At 48.4% G+C, this 13832-nt stretch overlaps 1 protein-coding gene across 1 annotated transcript in view; it reads left to right on the forward strand.

The window, feature by feature from the left end:
- The window catches only part of CELSR3 (cadherin EGF LAG seven-pass G-type receptor 3), a 237479-nt gene that overhangs the window by 84195 nt on the left and 139452 nt on the right, over positions 1-13832 (forward strand). Inside the window, exon 2 of the mRNA XM_063941154.1 lies at positions 3116-3754. Coding sequence (XP_063797224.1) covers positions 3116-3754 — 639 coding nt within the window. The remainder of the gene's footprint in view (positions 1-3115; positions 3755-13832) is intronic.

Consider the following 13832-nt stretch of genomic DNA (forward strand, 5'->3'; position numbering starts at 1 on the left):
TCCTCTGTTTTCAGGAATAGGATTTTGTTTTACTTTTCTTGTTTCATTTTATTATTATGTGTTGATATATTATAAATTTGTTACTGTAAATACTTTCCAGTAATCCATGATTGTCTGCAGAGTTAATTAACTTTCAAAATGTAACGTACTTTTTGCAATACTGCCTACTGAAGAGGATTGAGGTGGCGTAGATTTATGCTCTATGGGGGTCATTCCGAGTTGATCGCTCGTTATTTTTTTCTCGCAACGGAGCGATTAGTCGCTAATGCGCATGCGCAATGTCCGCAGTGCGACTGCGCCAAGTAAATTTGCTATGCAGTTAGGTATTTTACTCACGGCATTACGAGGTTTTTTCTTCGTTCTGGTGATCGTAGTGTGATTGACAGGAAGTGGGTGTTTCTGGGCGGAAACTGGCCGTTTTATGGGTGTGTGTGAAAAAACGCTACCGTTTCTGGGAAAAACGCGGGAGTGGCTGGAGAAACGGGGGAGTGTCTGGGCAAACGCTGGGTGTGTTTGTGACGTCAAACCAGGAACGAAACTGACTGAACTGATCGCAGATGCCGAGTAAGTGTGGAGCTACTCAGAAACTGCTAAGAAGTGTCTATTCGCAATTCTGCTAATCTATCGTTCGCAATTTTGATAAACTGAGATTCACTCCCAGTAGGCGGCGGCTTAGCGTGTGCAATGCTGCTAAAAGCAGCTTGCGAGCGAACAACTCGGAATGACCCCCTATATCTGTACATACAAGGCCTGATTCAGTGGTGAATTCATCTTTTTCTGCATCGCTACGGCGTCTTTATCTTAATGCTGTGGAACTAATCTATGTGTAAAGAGACATACTAATGCAGGGTCCACACTTGTAGATATATCTGCAGATCAATTGATCTGCTGAAATATCTACAGACGGACCGGGCTGTGTGTTGTGCATACACACTGCCCGATCCGTCAGGACTGACGTCACAAACTGGGCGGGCAGCGTCTGCAGCAAGTGTAGGGACGGTTAGATATATTGGGGGGTCATTCTGAGTTGATCGCCAGCTGAATTCGTTCGCTGCGCAGCAATGATGCAAAAAAATGGCACTTCTGCGCATGCTTATGCGGCGCAATGCGCATGCGCGACATACTTTCACAACGGCCGATGTAGTTTTACACAAGGTCTAGCGAAGCTTTTCAGTCGCACTGGTGGCCGCAGAGTGATTGACATGCCAGGCGTGCCAGGAAAAACGCAGGCGTGGCTGGCCGAACGCAGGGTGTGTTTGTGACTTCAAATCCGGAACTGAATGGTCTGAAGTGTTCGCAAGCGCTGAGTAGGTCTGAAGCTACTCAGAAACTGCACAAAATTTTTTTGTATCCGCTCTGATCCTTTCGTTTGCACTTCTGCTAAGCTAAGATACACTCCCAGTGGGAGGCGGCATAGCATTTGCACGGCTGCTAAAAACAGCTAGTGAGCAATCAACTCGGAATGACCCCCCATTGTCCGTTGGTTGTGCTGCAGGGCCGAAGCGTTATGTCTGAACGACGGCGTTTACAGACATATCGCTCGTACACACTGGCCGACAGACCTGCGATACATATTGGCCGTTCAGTAGAACGGCTGATATAATGTATGCACCATAAGTCCGGGCAGTAATGAAGTCTGAGGTGGCCGTGCGTGATGCACATTTTTTTAAAGGGGCATTCATGTACAAGGCTAAACCATTCCTTGTACATGATTTTCCCTTTAAAAAAAATGTTTGAGTTCAGCCGGCATCCCGCGCGGGCGCCAAACTCGGATCTCATTACACCCCGCCCCATAAGGTGCACATAGGACATTACACCAGGCCTACGGAAGTGCAGAATGTCCGCCTGAGCGTTGGCAACTGCAGCAAAAGCAGGCATGTCGCTGGCAGTGACACATCTGCGACATGCCCCTACTAACCCCGCCCCCATAATCACTCATCGAAATTGCATGGATCTGCGTGCAATTTTGTTCTGTATCTTTCTGCGGTAACCAATGGGATGCATGCGCAGTGTGATTTAGTACACGTGCAGACTGGAAGCTTTGACCTACAGCAGGGGTGGGGAACCTTTTTTCTACCAAGGGCCATTTGGATATTTATAAAATCCTTCGGGGGCCATTCAAAAAGTATCAACTTAAAAATGAGCCTGTCCCTAGTAAATATGCCCCCAGTAGATATGCCTCCAGTCAGTAGTTATGCCCCCAGTAGTTATGCCCCCAGTCAGTAGTTATGCCCCCAGTAGATATACCCCCAGTCAGTTGTTATGCCCCAGTAGATATGCCCCCAGTAAGTATGCCCCCAGTCACTTGTTATGCCCCATTAGATATGCCCCCTAGTAGCGACGTTACACACACACATTAAAAGAAAAAAAAACACAATACTCACCAGCTCCGCTCCTGCTTCCAGACCGTTGCCCTCCGCCTGGCCGCTCGCTCCTCAGATCTATGGGAGAGAAGTCATGACATCTCTCCCATAACACCGTACAGCAGCACACACACACTGCCAGACCCGGAAGCCGGAGCTCATGAGTGAGCTCCTGCCTCTGGCTGCTACTGAGGGTAAGAAGCCAGGGGCCCACTAGTAACAAAATCTCAGCGGGCGCCCGGCTAGGTGAGCCTGGCTGGGCCGGATCAAGTGGCTCTGCGGGCCTTATACGGACCTCGGGCCTGAGGTTCCCCACCCCTGACCTACAGTATGCACAACAGAGTCCACCTTGAATCAGGCCCACAATGTGCAGTTTTTGAGGTCTGTGTCTGTCTTTCCTTTGTTTGCTCTGTGTCTCGTTTTTGGATCTCCCAAGTCCTTGATAATGTCAAAGCAGACCTGCAATGAAAATATACTCTACTTGCCGCTAATGTACAACTCCAAGTTATCATATGTTGAAGAGATTATCAGACACACATACGATTGACAGGTGAACCTTGGGAGAAGATAAAGATTTAAATGAACAGAGTCAAAAGCAAGGGCAGTCTAGTGATGCCAGGCTGTGCAACATCTTTATAGAACCTAGATAAAGAGATTTCCATTCTAAATGTTTCAATAGCTTTGTATTCTTTAATTGCACGTACCATTACAGTATTAATAATATGACGGTTTCTTTCTTGTCTCTCCCATAGATGGAATCCATAGTGTGACGGCCCAGTGTGTGCTACGGGTTCTCATCATCACCGAGGACATGTTGTCCAACAGCATCACCGTGCGCCTGGAGAACATGTCCCAGGAGCGATTTCTGTCCCCACTGTTGACCAGTTTCTTAGAAGGCGTTTCAACGGTGTTGGCCACCGCAAAGGAAGACATCTTCATCTTCAATATCCAGAATGACACCGACGTGGACGGCTCCATACTCAACGTTAGTTTTTCAGCTCTGGTGCCCCAAGGGGATCGCTCCCAGTTCTTCAGCTCGGAGGACCTCCAGGAGCAACTGTACATGAAGAGGATGACCCTGACGTCTGTCTCCATGCTGAAGGTCCTCCCGTTTGACGACAATGTCTGTCTGCGTGAGCCCTGTGAAAACTACATGAAGTGCATATCGGTGCTTAAGTTTGACAGCTCGGCCCCCTTCATCTCCTCCGAGTCCATACTCTTCCGTCCTATTCATCCCATCACCGGTCTCCGCTGCCGCTGCCCACAGGGCTTCACTGGGGATTACTGCGAAACGGAGATTAATTTGTGCTACTCCAACCCCTGTCAGAATGGAGGTGTGTGCGCCAGGAGGGAAGGAGGCTACACCTGTATCTGCCAGGAGCGTTTCACAGGTCAGTGTCAGTGATGTCATTACTACGGAGGTGTGGATTGTGAATAAATCCGTATTAATATCCATAATGCATTAAATGTACTTTCAGAATATTTGTTCCGTCTAGAGAGATGTAGGGAATGGGTTTTAATGTTCAATCATTCATTATACATCATCTGTTTTCTTTCTGTCTGATAATCTGCACTTCATGGGGGCTGTGGGGATTATTACATAGACTGTTGTTGACAATTTCTGTAAATCAGTTTAGCAGAATCCAGTTCAATGAATTGACACAGGAATGAAGGAACCAAATGCGGGACATGTTCATTTCAAAAGGATATTCTAGCTTTACTTGGCATTGGATGGTACAGTACATTCACCATTGCACATTATAATTAATACATAGGCTTCGCCCCACCCCCCTTCCATCCTCCCCAACGATGTCCCCGAGGGTTCTGTCCTTGGCCCCCTTCTCTTCTCCATGTTTACCTCTTCCCCGGGTGCGCTCATAAGCTCCTTCTGCTTTCAGTACATCTATACAGACGATACGCAACTGTACCTCTCCTCTCCTGACCTCTCCCCCTCTGTCCTCTCTCGAGTATCAATTTGCCGCTCCGCCATCTCTTCCTGGATGTCTCTCCCTGAAGCTCAACATGGACAAAACCAAACTCATCATCTTTCCCCCATCCAGAGTCTCCACCCCAACACCCCCTGAATATCTCGGGTTCGTGTCTATTGACAGACAGTTAAAAGATAGACAGTCATTAGTTAGACACCATATGGTCGACAGTCAAAAGTCCGACAGGGTCAAAAGTCAGACACCCAAAAAAATGTTTTGTTCTGTTTTTTCTGTGTTTTTTACAACTTTTGCCTCATTTACTATCCATGTCACAAACACACCGAGCCCAAAGCGTGGCGAGTATAGCGAGCCCGCGAGGGGACGAATTTCAACAAATTTGGGTTAAAAAGGTATAAAAACACACACACAAAAATATATATTATTTTTGTGTCTGACTAATGACCCTGTCTGACTTTTGTCTGTCGAGCTATACCACAGCCGAAAATCTCTATCACTGTTGACAACACTATCATCTTCCCCGTTGCCTGGGCGCTACTCTTGACTCCTCCCTCTCCTATGCCCTCCATGGCGCAATCCTGTAGGTTCCAGCTACGCAACATCACTCGGATCAGGCCGTTCCTCTCCCAGAGTGCGACTAAACTTATTATCCACTCACTGGTCTTCTCACGGCTCGACTACTGCAACATTCTCCTTGCTGGCCTCCCACTCTCTCATCTCGCTCCACTCCGATCTGTTCTCAACTTCGCAGCTAGGCTTATCTTCCACTCCCGCCGCTCTACATCTGCCACTCCACTTCGACAAAACCAGCACTGAGTCCCATTCCCCTACAGAATCCTCTTCAAACTCCTCACCCTCACATACAAGGCCCTTTAACTCCACTGCTCCCTACATCTCCAACCTAATTTCCCTACATATTCCCTCCCACCCTCTCCGGTTGGCCAATGACCATCTCCTCCTCTCCTCTACCTTAGTCACTGCATCCCATGCGCGGATCTTAGATTTTGCCTGCGCTGCCCCAATTCACGGGAACGAGCTCCCTCACTCTATCAGACTCTCCCCGACTAACAACGCTTCAAACGGGCACTGAAAATCCACCATCAAAGGCTACCCTTCCACATAACCTAGTCTCAAGGCCACTCTCCCAACCCACTGCCTAATGCCTTGGCCATCTCTGCCTCGCTTACTTCCTGCCTCCAGGCCACCTTCCTCTTGCTGGCACCTCATGTCACCTGGCTGTCTCCCCCCTCCCCCTAGATTGTGAGCTCATTGGAGCAGGGCCCTCTTCCCTCCTGTTCTCACTGCTCTCTTCTCTCACACTTCAGTTACAGCTCCCTCCTAGTCAGTGACTGTCTATACCTACATCTCCTCTTGCTCGTTACTGTTTATCTCTTCCAATGGCTTCCCGTCCCTAGTAGTATGCAGATTACGCCTTTGCTTCCTTACATCTCGGCTGTAGTGTGTACTGAGAATTGTGCTGCTAATTGTTACCTGTGCTCTGTTTTAGTTTTTCCGCTACTGTATTGTTAAGTTCTATGTACCCTGTATTGTTATAATGTCTGCCGTGTGTGCGGCTTTGCAAACCGCTTGTGCCGCCTTATAAATAAAACGTAATAATAATCATAATAGGTATATCCAGTTAATGCAAATATCTAATCAGCCAGACGTGCCAGTAACGCAGCGTATTAAAAAACATAAAGAGTTGGTCAAGTGGTTCAGTTATTGTTCAGACCAAACACCAGAATGGGGAAGAAGTGTAATCTAAGTGACTCTGATCGTTGAATGTTTGTTGGTGCCAAACGGGCTAGTTTGTGTGTCTCAGAATCTGTTGATTTCCTGGGATTTTTGCACACAGCAGTCTCTAGAGATTACGGAGAATGTCTTAGACATGTGTACCAAATAAAGTGTCCACTGAGTGTATATTTGACTTCTGTCTGTGTTTTTCACCAAATCCTTTATATCATCTTCTGTAGATGTGTCAAAAAAGGCTAAATCTTATTAATTGGCCATATGGTGGCGCTATGGAGCTATATAGTGGAAATGCAGACCTGTATGGGTGCATGATCGGACAGTTATTGTGACAATATAATTGTGTATGGCGGGCAGTGGTGATGTATATGGCGGTCAGTGGTTCTGTATATATACTATTGATGATGTCTGCAGATATAAAAAAAACAGTAGGCATCAGGACATTCGCATAATGCAATGCTTTGCCCCAGACTCGGGCCCTACTGTGTCTTCTAGACTAACTTTTACCCTAGTTGTCGTGCCGTCCAGCTCAGGCTCGGAATAATAGGACCTATTCCACCAGCTGGCAGAAATAAAGGCTGTTGGGACAGAGGTCTCTATAGTTGCCCAATATCTCTTTGCTCTTTACCACTTCATTTCTTTTCTCTTTTTTTTATATTTGCGAGGAATGTTTTAGGCGACCGTTCCAGTATGTAGTTTGTGGTTGAATATATGATGGATGCAGCTTGATATGGACTCTACAGACACTCTGTGAACTATATGCTCTATTTATTTTCATATGTTTATATTTGTAAAAAAATGTATGCACTGTGGTTAGTTTCATTTACATAAGGAGACGCTTTTTAAGCATTTCAGTCGCTATGCTAGTTGTATGTAAACTAATATACATTTGAAATAAGCTTTGGCCCATATTGCGCCAGGGCACCAATGTTTTCTTCTATATTAAAAAGTTAGGAAGAACTGACACTCTTTGAGGCTTACAACACGTCACACTTTGTGCAGGTAGAACGCACTGACGAAGCTGTATCTAGGGTCTGATACTAGAATCTCAACTGCCGGAATCCTGAACATAGGTATACCGCGATGGTTAGGTTTAGGCTGCGGGAAGGGAGGGTTAGGGTGATGGGAGGGAAGGTTAGGGTTAGGCTGCAGCAGTTAGGGTGCTGGTGTCGGCATTTTGACCGCCGCACATCCTGACTGCCGGTAACCCCGTACCCAACCCCAAGACTTCTAAAGAGTGTGGGTGGGAACTGAAGCACCAGCAGAAGACATAGAGAAGGCATACAGACGCTACAGCGGGATCCGGTCTCTAGGTCGACAGTAACTAGGTCGACCACTATTGGTCAACAGTAACTAGTTTGACATGGTTTCTAGGTCGACATGTTTCAGGTCAACAGGTCAAAAGGTCGACATGCGTTTTTCAATTTTTTTTTCCTTTTTTGAACTTTTTCATACTTTACGATCCACGTGGACTACGCTTGGTAATAGTAACCTGTGCCAAGCGCAGCAGTAATGGAGCGAGGCACCTTGCCCGAAGATGCAAGGGGAAACGGTGCACTAATTGGGGTTCCCGGGCACTGTACGGAGAAAACGGCACCAAAAAATATATATCAAAAACTAATTTCGACCTTTTGACCTGTCGACCTAAACCATGTCGACCTAGAGACTCTGTCGACCTAGCATCCCTGTCGACCTAGTTACTGTCGACCAATAGTGGTCGACCTAGTTACTGCTGACCTTCCATACCACACCTCGCTACACCGATAGGGACCTAGTTAGAATCAGTTGACCCCCATTGTGCTCAACAGCAATGCTTACCACTGTGCCCTCCTGCTGTCCATTCAATCTTTATTTTATGTTTAAGTTGAAGGAGGGTTCTGATGGTTGAACAGTAAGGGCCAATGGCTGGAATGTATGTAGAAAAGAAAATGTTATACTGTTGACTGTGGAATACAATCCAGGCTCTGATATGTACTTAACCAGTGGGAACCCTCAAATATGCTCTTGTATTTTCTATACCTTCAAGTAAAGCGGGTCCTGAATGATGTGACAAAGAGAATGAGTGTAATGCTGTCTTTGTATACAGACAGTCTTGAGGTTATGGGGGTCATTCCGAGTTGATCGTAGCTGTGCTAAATGTAGTACAGCTACGATCGTAAACTCAGACATGCGGGGGGACGCCCAACACAGGGCTAGTCCGCCCCGCATGTCAGTGCCGGGCCCCCCCGCACAAATACAAAAGCATCGCACAGAGGCGATGCCTTTGTATCTGTGGAGTAACTCCCGGCCAGCGCAGCTCCTGCGTCTGAACGGGAGTTGCGTGTCGCTGCCGCAGCGGCTGCGTGAGACGTCACGCAGCCGCCACGCCCCCTCAACAGTCCGGCCACGCCTGCGTTGGCCGGATCACGCCTACTAAACAGCGGCTTAATGCCGCCGTTCAGCACCCTCCCGCCCAGCGACCGCCTCTGTCTCAGAGGCGACCGGTGGGCACCGACGACTGCCATGCGCCGGCGCACTGCGGCGCATGCCCAGTTCCGACCCGATCGCTGGGCTGCGACAAACTGCAGTGAGCGAGTCGGAATGGCCCCCTATATACGCTATGCGTATATGTGCATGACGTGCGCCTGTGTTTTTTTTTTTTTTTTTTATTGGACATAAAACTGAAGTGACGAGTTGCCATCAAATTGGAAACCAATGTGGAGAGATCACAAGTGCGTAACTCTAAAGGAATTCTCAAAATTGCAGTGCTGAGATTACATAACTATGTGATACAGAGGGGAGAGGGCCCTGCTCGTCAGAAGCTTGCAGTCTAGAGGAGATGTTGGGGCACATAAAGAAGGTGGAGGAGCAGAGTTGAGTCAAACATGACACCCAGACAGTGAACTTGGGAAAACCTTATGCCAGGGAAACCAAATTAACAACCAAGTGGTTTAATTGTAGGGCCAGGTCTTCAGGTATTAAAACAGACAGCGTTTCTATGGATAAAAATCGCCCCCTGACGGCACTATTGCGGCGCTCTCAGGCTATTCAGGGTTGTACACTTTCGGGCCTCTGTTGTAGGAAGCCAATAGAGTGTTTGACACCCCCCCCCCCCCCCCCCCCCACACACACTTCAGAGAGGATGAGCACTGGGAGAGAGACCACCGAAAATTCAGGAAAGGGAACCAAGGGGGGCAGTGAGTGACTGTCTTTATTTGGATTTTGGTGAGTGCTCAATTGGTAGATTGTAAAGCGTTCCTGTATCTACGGTGATTATACAATGAGCCGGGTAAATTGGGTGGTAATTATAATAATAATAATAGGGTGTGGCATTGCAAATAAAAACTTCAGCAGAGGCGCCTTTGTAACATCTGCATTATAAAATTCTATACGTGGCTTTTAATATGACTGTTTCTCTGACGTCCTAAGTGGATGCTGGGACTCCGTAAGGACCATGGGGAATAGCGGCTCCGCAGGAGACTGGGCACAACTAAAGAAAGCTTTAGGACTACCTGGTGTGCACTGGCTCCTCCCACTATGACCCTCCTCCAGACCTCAGTTAGAATCTTGTGCCCGGCTGAGCTGGATGCACACTAGGGGCTCTCCTGAGCTCCTAGAAAGAAAGTATATTTAGTTTTTTTATTTTACAGTGAGATCTGCTGGCAACAGACTCACTGCAGCGAGGGACTAAGGGGAGAAGAAGCGAACCTACCTAACAGGTGGTAGTTTGGGCTTCTTAGGCTACTGGACACCATTAGCTCCAGAGGGATCGACCGCAGGACCCGACCTTGGTGTTCGTTCCCGGAGCCGCGCCGCCGGCCCCCTTACAGAGCCAGAAGCAAGAAGTGTTCCGGAAAATCGGCGGCAGAAGACTTCAGTCTTCAACAAGGTAGCGCACATCACTGCAGCTGTGCGCCATTGCTCCTCATGCACACCTCACACTCCGGTCACTGATGGGTGCAGGGCGCTGGGGGGGGGGCGCCCTGAGGGCAATATAAGACACCTTGGCTGGCAAATCATCACAATATATAGTCCCAGGGCTATATATGTGATAAATTACCCCTGCCAGAATCCATAAAAAAGCGGGAGAAAAGTCAGCCGAAAAAGGGGCGGGGCTATCTCCCTCAGCACACTGGCGCCATTTTTTCTTCACAGTGCAGCTGGAAGACACCTCCCCAGGCTCTCCCCTGTAGTTTTCAGGCTCAAAGGGTTAAAAAGAGAGGGGGGGCACTAAATTTAGGCGCAATATATGTATACAAGCAGCTATTGGGGGGAAAATCACTCAGTTATAGTGTTAATCCCTGCATTATATAGCGCTCTGGTGTGTGCTGGCATACTCTCTCTCTGTCTCCCCAAAGGACTTTGTGGGGTCCTGTCCTCAGTCAGAGCATTCCCGGTGTGTGTGCAGTGTGTCGGTACGGCTGTGTCGACATGTTGTATGAGGAAGGTTACGTGGAGGCGGAGCAGAGGCCGATAAATGGGATGTCGCCCCCTGTGGGGCCGACACCAGAGTGGATGGTTAGGTGGAAGGTATTAACCGACAATGTCAACTCCTTACATAAAAGGCTGGATGACGTAACAGCTGTGGGACAGCCGGCTTCTCAGCCCGCGCCTGCTCAGGCGTCTCAAAGGCCATCAGGGGCTCAAAAAACGCCCGTTACTTCAGATGGCAGACACAGATGTCGACACAGAGTCTGACTCCAGTGTCGACGAGGTTGAGATATATACACAATCCACTAGGAACATCCGTTACATGATCTCGGCAATGAAAAATGTGTTACACATTTCTGACATGAACACAAGTACCACATAAAAGGGGTTTTATTTTTGGGGAGAAAAAGCAGCCAGTGTTTTGTTCCCCCATCAGATGAGTGAATGAAGTGTGTAAAGAAGCGTGGGTTCCCCCGATAAGAAACTGGTAATTTCTAAAAAGTTACTGATGGCGTACCCTTTCCCGCCAGAGGATAGGTCACGTTGGGAGATATCCCCTAGGGTGGATAAGGCGCTCACACGTTTGTCAAAAAAGGTGGCACTGCCGTCTTAGGATACGGCCACCTTGAAGGAGCCTGCTGATAAAAAGCAGGAGGCTATCCTGAAGTCTGTATATACACACTCAGGTTCTATACTGAGACCTGCAATTGCCTCAGCATAAATAGTGCTGCTGCAGCGTGGTCTGATACCCTGTCAGATAATATTAATACCCTAGACAGGGATAATATTTTGCTAACATAGAGCAGATTAAAGACGTCGTGTTATATATGAAGGATGCACAGAGGGATATTTGCCGGCTGGCATACAGAATTAATGCAATGTCCATTCTGCCAGGAGGGTATTAGAAACTCGGCAGTGGACAGGTGATGCTGCCTTTAAAAGGCACATGGAGATTCTGCCTTATAAGGGTGAGGAATTGTTTGGGGATGGTCTCTTGGACCTCGTATCCACAGCAACAGCTGGGAAGAATTTTTTTTACCTCAGGTTTCCTCACAGCCTAAGAAAGCACCGTATTTTCAGGTACAGTCCTTTCGGCTTCAGAAAAGCAAGCGGGTCAAAGGCGCTTCCTTTCTGCACAGAGACAAGGGAAGAAGGAAAAGCTGCACCAGACAGCCAGTTCCCAGGATCAAAAATCTTCCCCCGCTTCCTCTGAGTCCACCGCATGACGCTTGGGCTCCACAGGTGGAGACAGGTGCGGTGGGGGCGCGTCTCGGGAACTTCAGGGACCAGTGGGCTTGCCCACAGGTGGATCCCTAGGTTCTGCAAGTAGTATCACAGGGATACAGGCTGGAGTTCGAGGCGACTCCCCCTCGCCGTTACCTCACATCAGCCTTGCCTGCTGCCCTCGGAGAAAGGTAGTACTGGCGGCAATTCACAAGCTGTACTTCCAGCAGGTGAAATCAAGGTACCCCTCCTTCAACAAGGCCGGGGTTACTATTCCAAAATGTTGTGGTACCGAAACCAGACGGTTCGGTGAGACCCATTCCAAAATTGAAATCCTTGAACACTTATATACGAAGGTTCAAGTTCAAAATGGAATCGCTCAGGGCGATTATTGCAAGCCTGGAGAATTTCATGGTATCACTGGACATCAAGGATGCTTACCTGCATGTCCCTATTTACCCTCTTCACCAGGAGTACCTCAAAATTGTGGTACAGGATTGTCATTACCAATTCCAGACGTTGCCGTTGGTCTGTCCCCGGCACCGAGGTATTTACCAAGGTAATGGCCGAAATAATTATCCCGTACTTGGACGATCTCCTTATAAAGGCGAGGTCCAGGGAGCAGTTGTTCGTCGGAGTAGCACTATCTCGGGAAGTGCTACAACAGCATGGCTGGATTCTGAATATTTCAAAGTCGCAGCTGGTTCCTACGACGCGTCTACTGTTCCTGGGTATGGTTCTGGACACAGAACAGGATAAAAAGGGTTTCTCCCGGAGGAGAAGTCCAAGGAGTTGTCGTCTCTAGACAGAGACCTCCTAATACAAATACAGGTGTCGGTGCATCAATGCACGCAAGCCCTGGGAAAGATGGTAGCTTCTTACGAAGAAATTCCATTCGCCAGGTCCCATGCAAGGATCTTCCAGTGGGATCTGTTGGACAAGTGGTCCGGGTCGCATCTTCAGATGCATCGGCGGATAACCCTGTATCCAAGGGCCAGGGTGTCGCTGTTGTGGTGGCTGCAGAGTGCTCATCTTCTAGGGGGCCGCAGATTCAGCATACAGGACTGGGTCCTGGTGACCACGGATGCCAGCCTTCGAGGCTGGGGGGCAGTCACACAGGGAAGAAACTTCCAAGGCTATGGAAAAGTCAGGAGACTTCCCTACACATAAATATTCTGGAACTAAGGGCCAATTACAATGCCCTAAGTCAGGCTAGACCCCTGCTTCAACACCGGCCGGTGCTGATCCAGTCAGACAACATCTCGGCGGTCGCTCATGGAAACCGACAGGGTGGCACAAGAAGCAGGATGGCGATGGCAGAAGCCACAAGGATTCTCCGATGGGCGGAAAATCATGTGTTAGCACTGTCAGCAGTGTTCATTCCCGGAGTGGACAACTGAGAAGCAGACTTTCTCAGAAGACACGACCTCCACCCGGGAGAGTGGGGACTTCATCCAGAAGTCTTCCAAATGATTGTACACCGTTGGGAAAGGCCACAGGTGGACATGATGGCGTCCCGCCTCCACAAATAGCTACAAAGATATTGCGCCAGGTCAAGGGAACCTCAGGCGATAGCTGTGGACGCTCTGGTAACACCGTGGGTGTACCAGTCGGTGTATGTGTTCCCTTCTCTGCCTCTCTTACCCAGGGTAATGAGAATAAAAAGAAGGAGAGAAGTAAGAACTATACTCATTGTTCCGGGTTGGCCAAGAAGAGCTTGGTACCCAGAACTCCAAGAAATGATCTCAGAGGACCCATGGCCTCTGCCGCTCAGACAGGACCTGCTGCAGCAGGGGGCCTGTCTGTTCCAAGAAGTACCGCGGCTGTGTTTGACGGCATGGCGGTTGAACGCCGGATCCTGAAAAGGGCATTCCGGAGGAAGTTATCCCTACGCTATTTAAAGCTAGGAAAGAAGTGAACGCAAACCATTATCACCGCATATGGCGGAAATATGTTGCGTGCTGTGAGGCCAGGAAGGCCCCAAAGGAGGAATTTCAGCTAGGTCGATTTCTGCACTTCCTACAGTCAGAGGTGACTATGGGCCTAAAATTGGGTTCCATTAAGGTCCAGATTTCGGCTCTATCGATTTTCTTCCAAAATAGAACTGGCTTCACTGCCTGAAGTTCAGACTTTTGTTAAG

This window comes from Pseudophryne corroboree, chromosome 9 (assembly GCF_028390025.1).
Source record: "Pseudophryne corroboree isolate aPseCor3 chromosome 9, aPseCor3.hap2, whole genome shotgun sequence".
Classification (NCBI taxonomy): Eukaryota; Metazoa; Chordata; class Amphibia; order Anura; family Myobatrachidae; genus Pseudophryne; species Pseudophryne corroboree.